The following is a 21,673-nucleotide window of genomic DNA, read 5'->3' as shown; positions in this document are numbered from 1 at the left end:
ACATTTCCTGCCGTTTGTCCCTTGGGCCAGTCCTGCCTTCAAAGTTTGTCTGAGTATGGACTTCCTGAGCATTTGAGCCCTTTGATCTCCCTAGAGCCAGGAACAGAGGCCAGCAGAGGCTGGGCAGGGTGGTGGTTGCTGCAGGGGACCAGTTAGCAGTGGGGGTGGCAGGCCATAAATCCCTGGGGGGAACAAAGGCAGCTGCGGCCTGTAGACTGTCCAGGCCCCTTGTGGGCAATCTGCCCAGGAGACTCAGAATCTCCATTTAATTTGGAAATAAAACCCTTGGGGTTGTATGGTAAATAAAAATATAATTAAGAATCTCCCAACAGCACTCAGAGGTTCAGTGAAACCACCATATTTGGCTATTTAGGGCAGTTTGCAGAGGCCTCTGTGCTTGCTAGGAGGACTTTGCCTTTTATCCCATCAGCACTTGGAGTTAGGAAGCCAGGCTGGCAGACAGAGGAGAGCCCCTCCCTTCAGCTCAGGGAGCTTCTTAGAGGCGGGGCCTTGGGTTCAGGATCCATTCAGTTCTCTGTTTCCACCCCCAGGGTCATGGTTTGAAGAGTGGGAGGGGTGGCGAGCAACTCTTAGGGCTTCCACAGTTTTGACCTCACAAGGCTTCATTCATCACTGTGAGAGAAGGGCTGGGGTCAGGGGACTATGCTGCCCTGCCCATATCATTCGCAATGGATACATGTGACCTTTCTGGTGGAGCCTCCTGACTGCCCCACCTTTAACCCTACCTAGCCTTGATGACCCGAAGACAGGCAGCCAGCCTGGAAAGGCCAGGTAACCCAGGGCAGCGATGCAGGGAAGAGAGAGGTGCGTGGAGGCAGAGCTGGGGGTACTCTGGAGCTGAGCCAGACAGCTGCACCCCTCCAACCGAAAGTGAAGACTGTGGGTCATAACACGATTAGGTTTGCATTACACAAAGTTCATTTCTGCAGCCTGAAGAAGGGTGTGTGTGTGACACACACAGGAAGAAAGGGAGCCAGCAAGAATCAAACGCTATAAGGGAGCTGACTGCGAGGCAGCCTTTGGGATGTAAGATTCTTTAATGCAGAATTTCTGGAGTTCCTTAAGAAAAATTTTTTTTAATAATCTTTGATCTCTATTCAGGTTTTCTTCTGTGCTATGTGAAAAATACATACAAGTAAAAATAAAAATATACTCGCTTTATTTACCAATTTTCTAAAAGGCAAACAGGTCATAAAAAGACACAAGCAGTCAAACAAATCTATTGCACTGGGTAAAGAAAGTTTGGTTTGCACACGAACAAACCACTTGTCCAGCAAGGCTCAACAAATCATCACACAAACTCTGAGAGCTTATTTACATATCCTTTTTAGGAATATATTAAAAAGAAGGCTCAGTTTAAAATAGAGAAAAAGTGTTTAACACCTGTATAAGCACACACACTAAAGAAAACATGACTCGATGCTTGGCATCATGTAAACAAATTCACAAGATGATCCTATTAAGTCAACTGCTTGGCACGCGCTGAAGCTACAATCAATGAGCATATATTAAATAACAAAATAATGCTGATGGTAAACATTCATAACAGCAGAGTAAGATTTTGGCAGTTTTGTGTTTCAGTAACATACATGTAACCTTAGATTAACACCTATCCCTTCATGATCTGACTTTAGAGGCAAGAAGCAGTTTGTAACAGCTAATTGCCGTAAGAATGCAGACTGCTACCTTATCGTAGGCATAGGCAGCTGATGTTACTTTGTAAATTAACGAAAAATTAAAGTGTTCTTGTGTTTACGAAAAATAGGTTTAATATTCAGGCATAAGATGGTTTTACTATGAAAACCTAGTGGATTACAAAGAGATTTCACTTCCATCAAAAAACAGAAAACCCTGGTCCAGGTCGGGCGTGGTGGCTCACGCCTGTAATCCCAGCACTTTGGGAGGCCGAGGTGGATCACTTGAGGTCAGGAGTTCGAGACCAGCCAGGCCAACATGGCGAAACCCTGTCTCTACTAAAAATACAAAAAATTAGCTGGGCGTGGTGGCGGGCGCCTGTAGTCCCAGCTACTCAGGAGGCTGAGGCAGAAGAATCACTTGAACCTGGGAGGCAGAGGTTGCAGTGAGCCGAGATGGTGCCACTGCACTCCAGCCTGGGCAACAAAAGAGAAACTCCATCTCAAAAAAAAAAAAAAAAAGAAAAAGAAAAAAAGAAAACCCTGGTCCCTTTTAAGCCTCATAGTCTTGGTCCAATTTTAAGTCAACTGTTCTTCAGTGATAACTGTGAATTCCCACCAGGTATGAATATTAAATTTTCCAAACCATCTTTGGAATATACAATGCAACTTGAGGTTTTGTAAAAAGTTGGGCAGACTGGCCTCACTTTTCCCCAAGTGTCCAAATGACTTAAAAGTGCTGGGGACACTGGCAGAGGCCTAAAGCTGCTCCGAGAGAGGTCGGGCTCATGAAAAGAATGAGGGCTGGGCACCCAACCCAGGGTGCAGCGGGAGAGGTAAGCTCACTGCACCCCTGAAAATACAGACGCAGTTGCAAGCTGTGGGACTGAGTGGCAGTGGCTGCTCTCAGCCAGAAGATGTGATGTGGGCTTGGTGGAAGCTGATGTCTGGGTGGCTCCAACAGAAGAAGACCAAACAGGACTGGGTCCCACATGTGTTGGTCACAGCCTGGTTTGCAGAGGGAAGTCACCATAAAGAGATGACTGATGACATATTTCAATCTCCGTATCGGCCATCATGGTCTGAAAAGGAGACAAGAATGATGCAGAAATATGCAGAGGGTCTGTGTGTGCATTCATCCGATGGAGTTGGCCACACAAACCACTAGGCTTCTTTAGTCCAGAGCAAATGTTTCAACTTTGTTCACTACAAACAAAAGCTATGTCAGATTGAAATATTGACCACACCAGAAGCCAAAGCTGTTGGTTTGCCAAACAATGCTTCACACCATTTAATGTGAAACGTTTTGAAAGAAAACTAGGAGAGGCTGCTATCTCCACTTGGTATGTAAAAAAAAAAAAAAAAAAAAAAAATCTACCTTGACTAAATGATAATTCAGATAAAAAGCAGTCCCCAAGAGAGGACAAAATTTGATCTGATCCAAACACCCTGGGAAAGCTCTGGAAGCCAGAGTCCCCAACTGGTGCAGCAGACAGAGGTCTCATCACAGTCACAGGACTTCTGGGAGCACTGAGGCAACTTCCCTGACACGAAGAGGCGTTTAGTCTTTCTCAAGTTAAATAACAGCTAAAGTCTCTTCCCATCCCACAAAACTCTACATATATATTTTATATATAAAAACATATTTCTTTCCAAACCCTCCCCACTCTCCAGTTTTAAGTCACCCCTTCAGAAAACTATGTTTTTTTTTTTTTTTCTAAAACAAAAAAAGCAACATGAGCGTTTGTGTCCATTTCAGTGGAAACAGCCATGAAGATCCTTCGTCTCTTCCAAGCACCACCTGTGTGGCTGCCGGGCTGAGGGGGGCAGGGGTTACGTCTGCTCTTCCATCCTGTGATTCAAGGGGGGTCCATTTTCGTCTTCTTTGGTGTCCAACACTTCGCTGAGTCCCAGAGAAGGAATATCTTCCTCATATGGTATGCAAATATTACCTTTTTCCTTGTTTTCACAGTAAACACATTCCTTAAAAGAAAAAAAAAAAGTGAAATCAGTAACAAACTTGAGATCTGAGTTGTTCCAAAAGTCATTCAAACTGGCTGGGTGCGGTGGCTGATGCCTGTAATCCCAGCACTTTGGGAGTCCCAGGCGGGCGGATCACGAAGTCAGGAGATAGAGACCATCCTGGCTAAAACGGTAAAACCCCGCCTCTATTAATAATACAAAAAATTAGCCAGGCGAGGTGGCGGGCGCCTGTAGTCCCAGCTACTCGGGAGGCTGAGGCAGGAGAATGGCGTGAACCCGGGACACAGACCTTGCAGTGAGCGGAGATCGCGCCGCTGCACTCCAGCCTGGAGTGAGACTCCGTCTCAAAAAAAAAAAAAAAAAAAAAAAAGAAAGAAAAAAGTCAAACCGAGTAAGGGGCAGGTGACCAGGTGTCAGCCAGGAGGCAGCCGGCAGCAAAGGCCAAAATCCCTGCCCCAGGAGCTGGCACTTTGTAGCAGAGAGGGACAATGACTAAGAGGGGCTCCAGAGGCATAGAGTATATGGAGGACATCTGTGATTTTCAACTGGACATTCACAGCAGACCACAGAAAAGGTGACACAATGGTTTTGAAACGCATCCACACTCTTTGCCACTTCTCCCTCAAAAGGTGGGGCCTAATTCCTTTCTCCTTAACCCTTGGCTGGAGTCAGGCATTTGCCTCTAACAGAGTATCTGACTTCTGATTCTAGGTCCTAAAGGCACCTTGGCTTCCTCTTTTTCTCTCTGGGGAAGTCACCTGCCACGCTGTGAGGACATCCAGGCAGCCCTACGGACAGGTCCCCACGGCAAGAAGCTGAGGCCTCTGCCAAGAGCCAGCAGCGCATGACAGGCCTGCAAGTGAGGCTCCTGGAAGCTGGTCCTCCAGTTGGCAGGTGACAGAAGCCCCCACCAGTATCTTACCATCAACATCAGCAACGACCCTGAGCTAGCAGTACCCAGCTAAGCCGCTCTCAAATTCCTGACCCAGAGAGACCATGCAAGAGAATACATGTTTGTTGTTGAAGTCACTAAGTGTTGGGCCATCTGCCATGCAGCAAGGGATTACTAATGCAGCAGCAGGTGGAAAACAGACTCTAAGGCAGCCAGGGTGAGCCACAGGTCTCTTTGAGGAAAAAGGATTCCAAGCAAAGGGCTGGGTACATGCGAAGATCCTGTGGCAGGGGCCTGCCAGGGCAGTCCGGGAAACAGCCAAGGGGCCAGTGTAACTGGAGAGGAGGGAAGGAGAGGAGAAACGGGAGATGAGGTAGATGTGGATGGGTGGTCAGACGTGTATGACTTTGCAACCATTTATTCTGATTGAGGTGGCACAGTGCTGGCAGGGATCTGAACTGTGGGGGACAGATTCTGACTGAGGTGACATGGGGAGCAGTGAGTGCAGCTTCGAGGCCACTCTGACATGCAGGGCTCATGCCATGGAAGCATCCTCATGGCTTGGACCTGTGTGGTGACGCTGGAGGCACTAAGTGATGGGCTTCTATCTACCTTCAAGGTTGAACCCAGACAATTTGCCAACCAACTAGCTGGGGCCTAAGAGTAGAGCCTGGGATGCCTCCAGGGCTTGCAAGGTGTGGGGGGGTGGGGGGGAAAGAGGTACAGACACTGAGCCGGAGGGTGCAGAGAAGAGGAAGAGCCTGTGGGGAGGCCAAGAGGTCAGAGGGACAGCCTGAAGGGCACAGGGCCTGGAGGCCAAGGGCAGCAAGAGCCCCCTGGAGAGAGCCGCTCACTGCTGCCAGTGGTCCCTGGGATGAGGACTGAGAAGTGACACTGTGTTTGGCTGCTGGAGAACTTGAGACCTTGACAAGAGCAGCTTCCATGGTGTGTGTGGGCAAGGGGTTGGCAGAGAGCAGGAGAGTGGGGCTGGTGTGCCCATGGGGCCACTGGAAGGACATATGCCTGGAGAGCATGCCAGCAGGAACTTGTTTTTTCCACCATTATTTAACACTCTCCATGGACACTGACGGTTTGTGATAGGAGAGGTTTTTTTGTAAAATCGAAAACAGAATTGAAAGAAAGAAAACACAGATTTCAGCAAGTGACTGAGATTAGATTTTTCAACCTTTTTAGAAACAATGTTGAAAAGCCACTGGAACAAAGTTATTTGAAGCAGACCTAGTGTTGTCGTGCCTTTAAAAAAAATAAACCTTTAATCTTAGAAGTTTTTTTTTCTTTTTTTGAGACAGAGTCTCACTCTGTTGCCCAGGCTGGAGTGCAGTGGCGCGACCTCAGCTCACTGCAAGCTCCGCCTCCCGTGTTCACACCATTCTCCTGCCTCAGCCTCCCCAGTAGCTGGGACCACAGGCGCCGCCACCACGCCCGGCTAATTTTTTGTATTTTTAGAAGAGACTGGGTTTCACCGTGTTAGCCAGGATGGTCTTGATCTCCTGACCTCGTGATCCGCCCGCCTCGGCCTCCCAAAGTGCTGGGATTACAGGCTTGAGCCACCGCGCCCGGCCTAATTTTACAAGTTTTAAATTGATAGAAAAGTTGCAAAGATAGTACGGAGAATCCCCATCACAGAGCCTTTTAGGGCCGTATCAGAAATCAAGTCCCATGAGCTTACTGCCACGTCGATGGCTGCGGGCAGGCCACCCGTCTGCATCCACTGGTGGACCTCGCGCAGCTCCTGCTTCTGACTCTCCGTGAACCTGGGCTGGAGTTTCTGCAGGAGCTTCAGCTTCTCTCTGTCCTCCTTCAAAACTGCTTCTAAATTTCTTCGCAAGATATTTAGAAACTGGTAAGCTTTCAAATGTCTTAAGGGTTTCTGTTTTTATTCTTTCAGTATAAATAATGTAGTTTTAGATGATTTTAATGCAAATTTCCTTTTCTTTAAAAAAATTACCGTTTAAGGTAACTTAATCTCCCTAGTAAAGAATCTGTAGTTTTTCTATGAAAATGATGATTCTGGTCAAGATTTAATTTTACTATATTTTACAACAGGCCTGGGAGTTGGGTATCTGCAGGTGTAACCTTGTCCCCTGGGGCTTGGTTCCACAACAGGCATGGTTCATCTGGGAGATTCTTGCCAGTAGGATGGCCTTCCCCTGTCACTGGCCAGTGCTGGTCTGGACTACAGCTACCCTGGAGATGGAGCCTCCATATCCACTAGCTGACCAGAGGACTTAGGGCTTTGATAGGGTTTGGCTCTGAATCCCCTCCCAAATCTCATGTGGAACTGTAATACCCATGTGTTGATGGAGGGACCTGGTGAGGGGTGGTGGGATCATGAGGGTGGTTCTCCCACGCTGTCCTGGTGACAGTGAGTTGTAATGCGATTTGATGGCTTTATAAGTATTTGGCAGTTCTTCCTTCGCTTGTGCTCTTTTCCTGCAGCTTTGTGAAGAAGGTGCTTGCTTCTCCTCCCTTCCATGACTGTAAGTTTCCTGAGGCTTCCCTGGCCCTGCAGGGCTGTGAGTTAACTAAACCTCTTTCCTTTATAAATTACCCAATCTCAGGTATTTCTTTACAGCAGTGTGGAAACGGACTTATACAGGGTTCGTTTTTCCTTCCTTTCTTTCCTCCCAGCTTCTCCTGCCAAGTGGGTGCTCCGCAAGGGAGAGGACCACATGCAGTTCCCTACGGCAGCCTGATGTGGACGCAGAGCCCCTGGGTCACTGCAGAGCAGCCAGCTCCCTGGGCTGGTCACCTACCTTGACACTTGGTTCCTTCAACTCTAAGTCAGACAGACAGACAGACACATCCCATTTACCTCACAGGGTTACTGGGCAACAAAGCAAGAGATGCTGGCACCAATGCTTTGTAAAAGTTGAGTGTGGCACTGTGAAGGAAGCACCGGGAGCCTGTCTTCCTCGAAGGCCGCAGGGTGTGAATCCACAGGGCCCTGGCTTACCCTGGCCACACTGCAGGGCCATGGCCATCCTGTACTAGCCTGGTAGAATTGTCCAGAGGGAAGCCTGCTTCTCTGCTGCACTCAACTAAATCTCAGTCTTTCAGAGGGGTGTCCTGCCCCATCTGAATGACCTTGACCTTGCTGTTTCTGGGAACTCCTGAATCCCATCCCTCCCCAGGTGCCTAGGAAAGCGCTGGGTGGTTACCGGGAAGGCAGCTGGTACGTCATCATGACGCTGCTGTCCGCATCTGCCATCAGCAGCCAGATGGGATCCTGCAGGACGCACTTAATGAAATGCTCACTTTCTTCCATACCAGTGTTCATTTTTGCTTTGTGATTATTCTCTGAGGAGTCAATGCTTCCAAAATATTTGCTGGTATGACTTGTGTCACTACTGCCTTTAAAAACAAAAAACATGGTGCATCAAAACCTTGACATATGAAATTAAACCTTGCATAATGTGCTTCCTCAAAGTCAGAATGATTTGAGAGAGCCCAGCCCCTTCTTAGGTATTGGGTATGTGTGCCAGTGCACGTTCCCCTTCTCTTCCCACTTCCTGAATGCTCTGGGTAATTAGGAAACAGGATCTCTGCTAGTGCCATGCAGGCGATTCTTTCCTGTGAAGCCCTGAGCAGCTCAGATGGAGCTGCGTGTTACAAGCCTTGACCTTCTCTCCCAAGCTCTCACCATCTCCGCTCATGCGGACCACAGGGCACTGCAGTTTCCCACAAGGGGAGGCAGCTGGCCTGGAGCGCTCCCTAGCCAGCCTCACCTGTGCAGCAGGCCTGCAAAGGGGGACGAGGTGAAAGCTCCCTCCAGAGAAGTAGGGGAGCTTCAATTTTGTGGAGTGTGTGTGCATTTTTGGTGACTGAGATTCCAGATCACATGTGAAAGATCCCAACGGGTAGAGGCTTGCAGGTGCTTCACACCCTCAGTTCACACAAGGGGAACTAACGCAGGAAGGCAAACCACTATCTGGGGAGTCAGAGGGATGGTCCAACAAGGAGCCAGGGTGAGGCCTGCAGGCACTGAAATCAGAAGCAAATAGGGAGGATGTGGAATTCTGACTAGCTAGGGCTGGCCATGCTGAACAGGGAGTGTGTGTCTGTGTGGGTGTCTGCATGGGCTCTGACAGCTGCTTGGGGACTGCCAGTGATCCCTGTCCTGAGCACAGAGGCTGGCCTGCGATTCTGGAGCAGTGCATCCTGTGGGAACCTCCCAAGTGCCTAACACCCCGCCAGGGCCAACATACCTGCCCGACTCGGGGAGGTGTCGCAGCCCAGTGAGCCAGAGCCCAGTGACTCCGAAGCAGCAGAGCCCGAGGCTGAGCAGAGGTCCTCATTCAGCAGGAGGTTTAGGAGGCCGCTTGACGTGGAAAGGGCGTCACTATTCTGCGTGTCTGAGGGTTCGTCACGCTTTAGGGACAGGAATAGGGGCTCAGTCAGGACACAGCACATTCAGCAGGGTGGGGGTGGGGGGCATGAGTGGGGCGAGGGTGGAGGGGAGCTGTGGAGCGGCTACGAGGTTCACGACCAGGGAGGGCTTAATGAGCAGACCACGCATCACCACCAGGCCTACAGTGCAAATTCCACTGGTGCTCTATGGATGCCATCTAATTACATTTAATTTTGGGAGTCACACGGAAAACGGTAATAGCTGGGCTCCAGCGGGGAAAGCCTCAGGCTGCTGCTTGGCCACAGCCCCCTCCTCACATGCAGCAGACATGGACGGGGAGAACGCCTCTCACAGCACCCCGTGTGGGTGCTGCCTTGGGAGTGAGGGAGGGGCCTGGCCTGGGGAGCATCCCTGACTCTCCTCTCCTTGGACACCCAGACTATAGGCCCAGGACTCCAAAAGCAGGAGCCCGGAGGTGGCAGGAGGACTGGGAGAAGCTCCACAGATCTACACACTTGCACTTCCTCACCCAGGAGCCCTAGGTCCTCCGGCCAAGGCAGGGAATCGCCTGAGGCCTACGGACTGCACTGCTGCTGGCGTTCCCACACACTTGAGCTCATTCAGAAACACAAGTGTTTAACTGCAAATACAACTGCCATTTCATTAACTGGTTAAGAATCCCACACAGTGTGACTATGCCTGTGGAGGATGGAAACTGAGGTCCCGCTGATTTTAGGGCTGTGTCCTCCTTCGTCTTTGCCTCCACCGGGGCCACCTGAGTCAGGCTCTGGTGCCACGCCCCGAGGAGCCCTAGCTCTGGTATTTAAACTGACCGTGCTTTATCTTTGAAGTGTCATTTAAAAATTCGAAGCCCATAAATACTGTCAAGTCACATGCTGCTTTCTGGACTCTGTATTTGCCACAATCTCTCCTCCTTCATTCAGATTCCAAGACAATAAAAGGCTTCGAATAATCTACTCTGATAGGATTAACTGGGAAGCATGAATTTCTGGCACACACATTCATGGCAAAACCTACAGGGTTTGGTGGAACCCTCAATCGTGTAACCCCCATGTCTGAACTGAGGATGTGCGGCCGGCCTGCCAGGTGTGCTGTTTGCTGCCTACTTTGGGGAAAGAGCATCAGAAAATCCTTACGGTCAGAGGTGCCTTCGGTTGCTGGTCCCGAGAAGTGCCAGGTTTGCAGTCCGCCCCCACAACTGCTGTCTCTGTGGCCCCTGTGGTCCCCATGGCCCCAGTGCCACCCTCAGGGGCTTCCTCCAGCTGCAGCAGGTTGAGCTGCAGGGGCGAGCTGCTGCGGGACTGGAATAGTGGTGGGGAGGCTCTACCCATGGCCGATGGTGGGGTGGCCCGGGTGCCTGGACAAGCGCATGGCTGTCTGGGGATCGAGGTCCGGCTGGGGAACTCGGGCTGTAAGGCAGAGGCCATCTCGGATGTGATTGTGGGGTGGCTCGGAAATTGAGGCTGACTGGGGAAGAAGGCCTGGGGCAGGTTTGGGGTCCCCGAGGGGAAGGAATAACCAGGTAGCATGAATGCCATGACAGGGGCCAAAGGGGCAGGGAAAGGTGGGGGCTGGACTGCAAACTGGTGCTGGAGGTCCACGGGCACCGCAGGCACTGCGAAACTGGCATGGGGAGGTGCGGGGGTTGCCGCCACAGTCCCTGGCGCTGGAAACACCGGCAGGGAATAAGCTGGCACTGGGGCAGGAAAGGGCACGGCCGGGCAGCTGGACTGGGACGTGTCCGAGGGTGACCAGGCTGTGGCGTTCAAGCCCACGAGTGGGGGCCGGGCGGGCAAGGGCCCCCCAGATCCGGTGCTCTCAGATGAGTCTCGAGGTTTGACCCGCTTGGACTTCAGTTTTCTGTTCTTTCCTGGTTTTCTCCAAGGTGAATCTATTCCGGAAGTATTTCTTAGTCCAGGGGCAGCTAATGCAGAAAAATAAACATTTGGAGTTAAAACTTTAACTCCAAATTTGAAGACACTCTTTGTCCAACAGTCCTGGGTTTCCAAATGCTGACCCAGGGCCCACCTGGTCCACCAAGCAGTTTTCCCGGACCCTCAGTGAAGTGAGAAAAATCAGGGCAAAACATCAGGTTTTTCCATAAAACTAAATTGAATCAACTTAAAAGACAAACTCTTAATTGCAGGATCACATTCCTTATTTTCTTCTGGTATTAATGTCCTTTCTTTTATGAAATGCTAATATAGTAAGTGGTAAAAAAAAGTTCTTTTTGTTAAATCAATACACTAAAAAGCTGTCATGTCTCTGCTGTTCCCCAGTATTTACGGGAAAGAAATGGTTTGTGAAATCTGAAAGGTAGGAGCCACCGACCTCCTCTAGTTTTCAATTTATAAGCACTATCACTACTGTTCCTTAAACAGCTTCCTCTTTCACCTGACAAACAGCCTGAGCAAGATCAGAGGAGACACTGCCTGGCAACCACATTCTTCTTCTGTAATGACAAGTGCTGTGGAGTAAGGCTTTCTTCAGGATGATGGAGGGACTCAACTGGTAAAGGAGGGACTGTGGGTATGTCCCCATGGCCTCCCTGAGGAGTGGGAGGGGGATCCAGGGAACTCTCGGTTTCCTCTCACATCATGCAGAGTGACTGAACTCTTGCAGCAGGTGTGCGGGACATCTGTCAGCTGTGCCAAGGCGGTCCCATGCCTTTGGGATGTGCTGAAAGCAAATAGGCTAGTCCAACGCAAACTGCTATGTAAATGGAGGTTTTGCAATTCAGTCTATCTGGTGTCCTTCCCCAAGAAATCCGTCCCCTGGTGGGAACAGTGGCTAAAGCACTGGGTTCCTGGGATATCATGTATGGGTCTGGTAGGGCTGCCCTATACAGCTCTGTAGACCGTGCACTGCATAAGGCTACGGAGTTGTCTAGGGGGCAAGCAAGAGCGGGAACTCGGTACTAGGCTGGTCCCATGGGGTGGGTCTTCTCAGGGCCATGGAAGGCACCTTTTTCTAATTTCTACAGAGGTTCTCTATGGGCTGGTCGTAACTCTTGAATCTGGGGAAGAGGGAGAGAAAGGAAAGAGTGGAGAAGACAAAATCCTTAAGGCAGCTGTAGGCTTAGTTTCTTACACATTTCCTTTTGTGTGTCTGCCCAGAGACCCGGGGGAGCTGGTTCCCTGTGGTGAGTGGCTTCCTGGGCTCACTGGCTCTGATCCCTGCGCCAGTGTCCCAGGGGGAATGGAAGAGGCAGCATCTCTAACAAGCGCAGGCCCTGTCTGGGGGTATGGGAAGGAACTGGGGGATCAGGAGCCAGATTCCTGAGCCAGGAAAGGGGTAAAGAAGCTCATCTATTTTACTTCATCCCTTGACCTTCGACCCCCGAAGTGGCACCTGGCCTACAGAGCGGCTTCCCACAGCATGACCATGGACTCTGCCCGACTATGGAGTCCGAAGCCCAGGCCTGAGGCTGGCCCCGTCAGGACGGTGCATCTCCTGGGGAGAAGGGCGCCATGAATGGTACGCCCCTCCTTCCTCATGTGCCCAGCACCACATGCCCATTATCTTGAGGTTGAATTAGCTGATTCTCTGGAGGTCCCATCCAGGTGAGGCCCCTGCCCACATGGTTACTCACGCAAGAAACGTGGACATGGCAGCACTGCCCTGCCATGGCTCTGCCCTCCCCGGGCACTAGCCTGGGACTATTCCCCAGGGAATGCGAGCTGACATCCTGAGAGCACTCCCCTGGTGGGAAGTTCTACAGAAATAGATGGCGTTGCCAGGGAAGTTCCAACAGCTGTCTTACATGTTAATGCTTCTGAAACTGGACACATTTCACATTTTGAAACCAGCACTGGACTCAGTACCAACAGGAATAAAATTTTTTAAAACCCACTTTTAATTTGGGTATCACTTACTTCGTTCACTTGGCTGCCCCTTGGATCTTTCTTGTAAGTAGTAATGGCAATGGGACTGGAAAATACTGAGTTTTCTTATTTCTTTGAACTTCTGCAGGAAGCTCTGCTCCTCCTTCTGTGTGTGTGCAGCGAGCACCTCCTTGGTGAGGCCCAGCTTCTTGAAGGGCTCCTTCTCTTGGCTGAGACCACAGGCCAGGGCAGGGCCCACCAGGCAGTCCAGGGATTCTGGCCCACTCACAGCATCTTCCACCATCTCTGTAACACAAGAACCCAGGGCTCCAGTCCACACATGCCCTGTTTGTTTTAAGGCCACACTACATTCATGAACAAGACAAATCATTCACCTATAAAGTGACTTCACCATGCCTGTGGCATGAGAATGAAACTCACAATGTTTTCATTTAGCTTTCCGAGAAAATTCATGGCAAAAGGCAAGAAGCAGGGCAGGAAAGCCCTGACAGCCAAGTGCTCAGGAACCTGGGGGCTGAACAAACTGAAACGTGGGGACCCTTGGGCTCAACTCTGCTGTTGAAGATATCCCTGGGCTGTCCTTAGCTTTCAGAACACCAGAAACTTGGGTCAATGTGCTGAATCTTACTGGGTTTGGGACCAGGCTTGGTGACAGTTGGGACCCTGTGGGCCCATGAGGCAGACAGGATAGGGGACAGGCAGGGCCACTGACCATCCTGAAAGGGAAGGCTTGGGGACCGGATCTTGGACATATACTTTTTCCTCATCATCTCCCTCTACCTAGTAAAGAACAAATTCAGGATTCATTTTAATCCTAATATTCTAAAAAACAAGAACACTCAGCCACCAATGCACCCATTGTAAATCTATTTACCACCTGTACTGGTTCCTCCCACAAACAGAGAGGGCTAATGGTTGCACCTTCTGCTGGGCAGAGGAAAGACCCCCAAGGCCCGCCCAGGGAAGAGGGAGGTGGGGCCTCGCTCCCAGTGCTCTCTCCGCACCAATTAAAGGGGATAAGATCTTGCACCACAATTGACCCTCCCGCACTGATGCCAGAACAGACAACTGTCACCGGAGAGCACCACAGGGCAACAGGGACCAGGACAGGTTGCTGCCTGGGCCCTGGCTGGCCACACTCCACCCTGCATTTTACACAACTGGATTTCCTGAAATGCCCCCAATGGGCTATGGTGGGGTTCTTCTGCACTTAGAGAAAGAAAAATTTAAGATGGCAAACTTCTTGTTTTCATGTTTAAAAATCAGACTTCTCTCTGATCCAAGAGCCCATGGATGTACCTAATTCCGGCTGCGGCTTCTTGTCTCCCACATGGACAATGGTGCTGCTGTAGCTGCACTGGCTGGTGAGCGATGCCACACTCTCTGCCTTGCCCGGCAGTGCCAGCGAGGTCAGGTGCGTGCTGACTCCCGTGTGGCTGTTCACCCTGGAGGGCGGTTCTGCCTCTTCATGAGAGGAAGGGGGGAACAAACACAAGCATGCCATTACGATGCACTGTGCAGATGAGGAACTGACACCCGAGTGCCCATACAGCTTCCACACCAGGGTGCACACAACCCATCCCATCCCATCTCATCCCACAGATGCTCTGGCCCGGGCATGGGATGATTTGTCCCCAGTGTTTATTCACAGGAGAATAGTGGAGAAGAGCAAGTTCCGAAACGGGAGCAGTTACACACTTAAATCCTGAGTCCTCTGAGGGCAGGCGCAGCAGCTTGGCAGCTGCAGGGAACACTCGGTGAGGGGCTCTTGCCTGCAGCCAGGCAGCCTTTCTTGCACGCCTGTGGGCGGGGGCTTTTCCGACAGTCAGGAGCCAACCATAATCTGGGATACTCTTTCTTTCCTTTCCTTCCTTTCCTTCCCTTCCCTTCCTTCCCTTCCTTCTCTCTCTCTCTCTCTCTCTCTCTTTTTCTTTCTTCTTTTTTGAGATGGAGTCTCGCTCTGTCACCCAGGCTGGAGTGCAGTGGTGCAATCTTGGCTGCAACCTCTGCCTGCCAGGTTCAAGAGATTCTCCTGCCTCAGCCTCCCAAATAGCTGGGATTACAGGCATGTGCCATGATGCCCGGCTAATTTTTATATTTTTAGTAGAGATGTGGTTTCACCATGTTGGCCAGGCTGGTCTCAAACTCCTGACCTCAAGTGATCCACCCACCTCGGCCTCCCAAAGTGCTGGGATTATAGGCGTGAGCCACCGCGCCCAGCTGGGGTACCGTTTCTAAACCTGGTGGCGAACATCAGCAATACCGACAGCGTTTAAGCAGCCTGGGATTTAATGTGATTTCTGGGGCATGTTAACATTCAGGGACAAGGGCCCCTCTGAGACACACTGGAAAGAAGGCCTGCTCTAGACTGACAACTTGAGACCAGTGTGGCTGCATGAGGGGGGTCAGGGGACAGCCCCAGGCCTCCAGCAGCCCCACTGGGTTCCTGTTCTCAATGCCACGGCTCTGACAGAACCATCTTTGCTTCTAGCTCCTAAGAAGGGTGCTGACTTTTGAACTACTTTCATCATGTGAAGAAGAGCCTACCACCCCCACACTGTGTCCACAGAAGCCACAGGGACATCTAGTCTCTCCAGAGACTATTACATTATTCCACGTGTGCATGGCTCTGAACAGGTTAGATACCTCTGGCATGTGGCCCTGGGCTGACTGTGGCCTTCCGCTTATCACTGGACCTTAGCGTTGGGACGTTTGCTGGGAACTCGCATTTCCTCTTCAGGGTGGCAGCCTCATTGCAGCTCTCCAAGTACCTGTGTGAAGGGCATGAACCCCGGGTGAGGCCACACAACACGAGAGGTGGGAAGGTGCGTGAGATGGTGGAGACTCGGCTGGAAGTGCTGGTGTACCTGATGACGCTGTCCAAGCAGCTGATCTGCTGGTAGGAGCAGGTGGGCTGGTCCTTGCAGGCCAACTCCTCGGGGAAGCTGGCCCCCAGGCTGTCCTTTTCCACGGCAGGGACAGCTTTCATCTCAGCTGAGGGATTAGTTTGCATTTCTGAAGGAATGGCAAAATTGTTCTTTCATTAATTTTTCTCCCAAAGAAAACGCTGTGTATTTAGAAAGCATTTTCGTTCTACCTGAAGACAGGGCTGGGGGCTCAGAATCTGCTTCATGGGTATGGAAGCCTGGGGACAGCCTGGCATCTGGCAGCCCTGTGGGCACGAGCACCACAGTGCCGTCCATAGAGAGACCTAGGAGGGAGCTGCTGCCCAGCCTGGTGTCTGCTTCTCTCTGGGGTCTAGGCTGTCCCCAGGGGTCAGGGACTCAGCAGTGGGAGACACCAGTTCTCACTTGAACTCTTAAACTTTCAGGGCGAGAGCCCATGTACTTTACGCTCCTCCTGGGCCAGGCCAGTTTTCAAGGTGATCCCTGCTAGTAACAATTATGATGGCAACTGCCTCCTCACTGTGCTGTGGATTCGACTCTTGCCCCCACAACATTCATCACGTGCCTGTCCCCTAGGGGCCCTCAAGCAAAGAGCTGTGTCCAGCTCATTAATGTGTCCCCAACACCCAGCACAGAGCCCAGGAGGCCGCATGTCCACCAACACATCCCCAAGGCCAAAAGTCCTAGCGGTGTCTGGCCAGAGTGTTCTCCACAGGAGACTTTGGCCTGAGCACAGAGAATGAGCAAGGGCCCACCAGGTGAGGGGACTGGGATGCATGCATGTGTGCACACACGTGTCTATGTGCATGCTGTGTGAGAAATGCACGCGGGACAGAGGAGCAGCATGAACCTGAACCCACGCATGACAGCATGAAGCTGCCTGGGAAGTATGGTGCCGTGATGAGGAAAGGGCTGCGGCAGTGGGGGTGGGCTGGCAGCCCCTGGGTGGTACTCTCCACTTCAGACAGGTTTGGTTGGAGTGTATGTGGATGCTGGGCAGGCTGTTGGCAGTTGTCTGTGTGTGTGTGTGAGTGAAGGGTGTGCAAGTGTAAACACACAGCCACACAGCCACTCTGTACAGCAAGAACGAGTGGCCCAGGCACACCCAGCGGGCAGGCCAGGGTGCAGGAAGGCACACCTGGCCACAGCTCCCCAGGCCTGCACACCTAGCCACACCCCGCCAGGCCTGCAGGGCGTCAGGCGCCCAGTGTGGACATCAGCGCTCGCACTGGCTGAGTGCAGAGAACTGGGCTGCTCTCGCCTCTTGGAAGCTGAAGACTGTGCTGAACACAGAAGAGGGAGTAGCACGGCTACAAGGTAGACTCCCTGCCAGCCAGAGTCAGCACTCAACCCAGCTTCCCTCTTCTCACATGGCCATACTCCAGTTTCAGTAAGGAAATGTTGAATTTTTTTTTTTTTTACCTGTAACGGAATTTTTCTTTTGTTCTCCAGATTCAAGACAATAAAGACTTCTATTTTTCGTCTTGTTACCATTTTTATAAATTTCCTTGAAGAAAAACAAAATGAACACGTTATTCATTCTAGGAGACCTCCTTCAGTTTGTCCCCCAAAGTGAGAACAGAGGATGGCTGAAATCATTTCAGCAACACAGAAGGAAATTGTGAATAAGAAATCTGACAGGTGCAGAGCTAAATAAAACCTATTTGATGATCCTAAAGAGTAATAAAAATAAAGCATAATGGCACATTACATTTTCTTCTTCTTTTTTTTTTTCTTAGACAGAGTCTCACTCTGTTACCCAGGCTAAAGTGCAACGGTGCAATCTTGTCTCACTGCAACCTCTGCCTCACGGGTTCAAGCCATTCTCGTGCCTCAGCCTCTCGAGTAGCTGGGATTACAGGGGCCCGTCACCATGCTCGGCTAACATTTGTATTTTTAGTAGAGATGGGGTTTCACCATGTTGCCCAGGCTATTCTTGAACTCCTGACCTCAGGTGATCTACCTGCCTCAGCCTCCCAAAGTGCTGGGATTACAGGCGTGAGTCACTGCACCCAGCCCACATTTTCTTCTTTCTATCCTAGTTAAATCTTCACTTTTGTTTGTTTTGTCTGTTTTAAATAATTTTCAACCAAACACTTAGCTATGGTTTCTAGCTTTTTCAACTCTTAAGAGATTAAAACGTCCCAAGTGAACAAAGTTTAGAAAGGAAGCAGAAACAGCTGCGATGATGAAGCCTCTCCTAACTGCCAAAGGTTGTCCTGAGTGTGCTTTCTAACTCTGGAGGGACATCCACAAACTCATTTTCACAGGGAGAACGGAAGGGGACGTACGGCTCTCCTCCGGCGTGAGTCCTCGTGGCCGTTGCTGTCGCTGGAGGAGGTCTGGCTCATGAGGTGCTCGTGGGACCCGTTGCTGCCCAGACTCCCGTAGCCGCTGGAGCCGCTGTGGGGGACGGGCTGGGGAGACAGCAGACAGTGCTACAGACACAGCCAGGGCTGCTGAGTTACACATGTGGCCCCCTGCCAACACACCCTGTTTCACAGAGAGGATGGTGACCTGCCTAAGGCTACATGACAAAGACCAGGGGAGCTGGGGTTTGAACCCCAGGGTCAGCTCCAGAGGTTGACTCCCGGCCTCCAGCGGCGGTGCCCCGACCCAGACATGCAGTCACTGAGAAGACGGCACCAAAGGAATGTGTCCAACCCACTCATCAACGCAGAGCTGCAGCCAGCCGCACCTCTGTGGAGGGGTTTAAAACAAACAAGATGCGATGACAGCTTCACTCCACAGCCTCCAGGAACTGAGAGGCAGACACCTTCTCAGGCGTGGGGTTGACTGCGATGGGCCTGATTTTTTAAGGGACCTTGAGTACAATGTCCCGTCCCTAAGTCCCACTGCTCTGGATTAGAATGAGCCCCCACACCACTGAGAGGTCACTCTGGGACTATGCAGCCTGTGTCAGAGCACGGGGTCTGCACATGTCCTTCAGCCGCTCACTCAGGGCTGCGGTTCAGACAATGTTGAATGCAAGGCTGGAGAGAGCCAAGGGTACTGTGGACTGTCTCAGACTAGCACAGTCTATGCCCAAACTGTCCCCTGAGGGATGTTCAGAGAATGACAGATGAAGTTGTCTGAGTGGGTATGCCAGGACCAGGGTGCAGAGCCTATGTCCTCTGCAGGGGGCTCTCAGGCTGCTACCTGGGAGGAGGGCATGCAGGCACCACACGCACCTGCAGCAGGAGCCGGTGGATCTGCTCCGTGAGCTCCTGAACACTGGGGTGCAGGGCCTTCTCCTCTGTGCAAGGGTGGGCTGCAAACACATCCTCATTCAAAGGGCCCCTGCGTGGTTTTAATTCATCTTGTTAGATGGGGCCCCACAGGAGGACCTCTCTGGCGTGACTGTATAGCCACTACATGCTGCCTGCCTGGGTGGGCCCTCTGCCTCTCCCCTGTAGCCCCCCAGGCTGCTGCCTGCCCACTCCCTACTCGGCCTGAATGAGGTCCCTCCCACCTGGGGCAGAGGACAGGTCACCCCTGCCTACCAGCCTGGGGCTCCAGATTGGTGGCAGGAGGCGAGGTTTCGGTCTTGGCCTCTCAGCCCCTCCCTATACCATCTGTTGCTGGGAGGTAAGGACAGCCCAAGACCCCCGCCCGAGACCCCTGAGCCACCTCGGGCCCTTGGAGCACTCACACCCTGACTTTGTGCCTCCCAATGATGAAGGAGATTTTCCTGCTCCATGGGTTGATGAAGCTGGACCAGCTGGTATCCAGCGTGATGTACTCCCCGTTCCGGGTGCGAAACCGAATGGGAGAGTAGTCGAAAGGCTGCCCGCCCGACTGCAGGACTAGGAGAGCAAAAGCCAGCATTCAGGGGAACAGGGGAGCAAACAGTAGACAGAGACAAGTCAAGATTCACTCAGGCCCAGGATCATTTCCAAACGTTAGGGGTATGAACACTTCTTCAAAGCCACTGCTTTCAGCCTCCCATTTCTGCTGTAGATTACAACCAGGAGGCTGTTTCCAGCAGAAGCTGTTTCATCCCATGTTTCACCTCTGCTAGAGTGTCACTTGCGTCTATGAGGGCTGGGCTTGATGAGGACATGCACTGCACTCCCCTGGCCTGGTCAGAACCTTCCGAGCCACAGATGAATTGGTCTCCCCTCCTCCCATGCACCACTGAAGCCAACAGTAAACATGAGATGCCACGGACTCAGGCCACGGACTGAGAAACAATTGGCCACAAAGGAACTCACATGAGTTTACCCCTCTCTCTTGACTCCACTGGGCACTGCAGTGCCAGGAGTGAGGTGGCGAGGCGAGCGTCTACCACCTGCTTGTCCTTAGCTGATCTGACCTGTCAGAGCTAGACTGGTCCCAAGAAGAAGCCCCAAGGGCACACGAACTTCCGCCAAACACTTTAGGATGTACCGTGAAAAGGGGACCTACTCTTTTTGTGGATGGCCAGCATCAAGGGCCTGTCACTAGGGTGGAGCTGCACGAGCACTGGGGTCTCAATCAGGTCCTGAGGTAGGTAGCCCAGGAGAGGGACCGCCCTGGAAGGCAAGCAGACATGCTAGGATCGGCGTCCAAACAGCAGAGGAGACTGTCACTAAGAACCATCTTATTCCCTGGAAAGAGAAGATACACTCCAAATCCCACTCCCCACCCCCGGAGGTCAAAATGTGGAAGTTGGACTAACAGAACCAGTTAGACTTCCAATCAATAGCAAACGAAGGTCCAGTGTCCAGGACGCCGAAGGAGGCTCCCTCTGCTGGAGCCTGAGTGCTTCAGCTCTGCGTTTCACCTCCCAAAAGGTAAGTCATGATCATGCTTTTGTTTTCTTCCTTCTGGCATCTTTTTCTTTTTCTGTGTCATTCATTAGTTTGGCCACACGGGGCCTGGCATGGATTTTTGATTAACAAGTTTTGCCTGGACCTCGGCAAACCCTTTGTATGTGCTTCTTTTCCAGCCTGGTCTCATGTGACTTTGGCCTCAGCATCCAGTTGGTTTACTGTGGCTTCTCTGGAGTCTCGGTGGCTGGCTGGGCCTCTGCCCTGTGTGCTCATGCCTCCTCCCGGAGCTGTGGCTTTGCTCCCTTGCAGGACGGAGCTGAACTTCAGCAGCACCTTCTGCTTCTGTTTGTGTCCAGCGCCCTCTGCCGGCTCCGCCGACCATTTCTTCTCCCGAGCTGCCTCTTCACACTTGTTGCATCCAAACCCATGTTTCCGCAAACTCTGCTGCTTGAGGGAAGGTTTTCCCTGTCAATCTTTAGACCATGGTGCAGAACTTTCTCAAGGGCCTGGCGTTATTCTTTGATTTCCTCCTTGTCTGAGGCTCTCTCTTCAGGCCTCATGTTTTCCTTTGGACAGGATATACAAAATGTTCCTGGCATCGGCCCCATCAAGGCCTTGCTGAAGGACGAAGAGGAAGGAAGAGGAGAGGAGCGGGGGAACAGGAAGGAAACAGAGGGGAGGAGGAAGAGGAGGGAGAAGAAAGGGGGTAGAGGGTGAAAAGAAGGAGGGGAGGGGAGGGGGAGCCCTGGCCACCTGCTCTGGGTGGCCTTGGGCTCTATGAGCCAGGCCGCACACAAGGCTTCATCAAGGGGAGCTTGCAGGCTGTGGCCCATCACGCCAGGTGCACCTGTCTGCCAACCTCCCTGCACAGGGCTGAGCTGGACACCAAGTTGGCACGGGAGTGGGTTACAGACAGTCTCAGATCTCTGAAGGAAAAGTCTCCCGAGGCTGCTTTACATATATGGCCCCAGGCCCTGTCCTCCAAGATCCTGGTTCTGCAGGGCAGGGTGGTATCCAGAAGCCTGCATCTGCAAACTGGCTCTGCCCCAGGCAGCCCTGCGGACACGCCTGAGCCACCTGGAGCTGGAAGTGACGGATCCCTTTTTACCCACAGAGCCTCCCCAGAAGGCTGTGTGGCCCCAACTCCAAAGGTGGGGGCCTGTGTCCCTGGGCCAAGAGTAGAGGAGGGAGAAGCCTTGATCCTCCAGCTTCCAGGAGATGACCTGGCTCATTTTAGGAACCCAG

The 21,673-nt window shown here is 51.8% G+C and overlaps 1 protein-coding gene across 3 annotated transcripts in view; it reads right to left on the bottom strand.

The window, feature by feature from the left end:
* Positions 1 to 1,157: 1,157 nt before the first annotated feature.
* PER2 (period circadian regulator 2) overlaps positions 1,158 to 21,673 on the bottom strand; it is a 46,011-nt gene continuing 25,495 nt past the window's right edge. For all 3 annotated transcript variants that reach the window (XM_050752511.1, XM_050752512.1, XM_050752510.1), the window contains 14 exons: positions 20,082 to 20,188; positions 19,327 to 19,480; positions 18,866 to 18,974; positions 17,966 to 18,091; positions 17,097 to 17,181; positions 15,636 to 15,783; positions 15,415 to 15,539; positions 14,068 to 14,232; positions 12,799 to 13,053; positions 10,060 to 10,847; positions 8,760 to 8,922; positions 7,713 to 7,905; positions 6,221 to 6,371; positions 1,158 to 3,638 (listed from right to left, as the gene is read on the bottom strand). In XM_050752511.1, coding sequence (XP_050608468.1) covers positions 3,489 to 3,638; positions 6,221 to 6,371; positions 7,713 to 7,905; positions 8,760 to 8,922; positions 10,060 to 10,847; positions 12,799 to 13,053; positions 14,068 to 14,232; positions 15,415 to 15,539; positions 15,636 to 15,783; positions 17,097 to 17,181; positions 17,966 to 18,091; positions 18,866 to 18,974; positions 19,327 to 19,480; positions 20,082 to 20,188 — 2,719 coding nt within the window. In that variant the 3' untranslated portion in view covers positions 1,158 to 3,488. The remainder of the gene's footprint in view (positions 3,639 to 6,220; positions 6,372 to 7,712; positions 7,906 to 8,759; positions 8,923 to 10,059; positions 10,848 to 12,798; positions 13,054 to 14,067; positions 14,233 to 15,414; positions 15,540 to 15,635; positions 15,784 to 17,096; positions 17,182 to 17,965; positions 18,092 to 18,865; positions 18,975 to 19,326; positions 19,481 to 20,081; positions 20,189 to 21,673) is intronic.

Source organism: Macaca thibetana, chromosome 12, assembly GCF_024542745.1.
Source record: "Macaca thibetana thibetana isolate TM-01 chromosome 12, ASM2454274v1, whole genome shotgun sequence".
Classification (NCBI taxonomy): Eukaryota; Metazoa; Chordata; class Mammalia; order Primates; family Cercopithecidae; genus Macaca; species Macaca thibetana.
The sequence above is the reverse complement of the archived record's forward strand: the minus strand, read 5'-3'. Positions and strand labels throughout refer to the sequence as shown.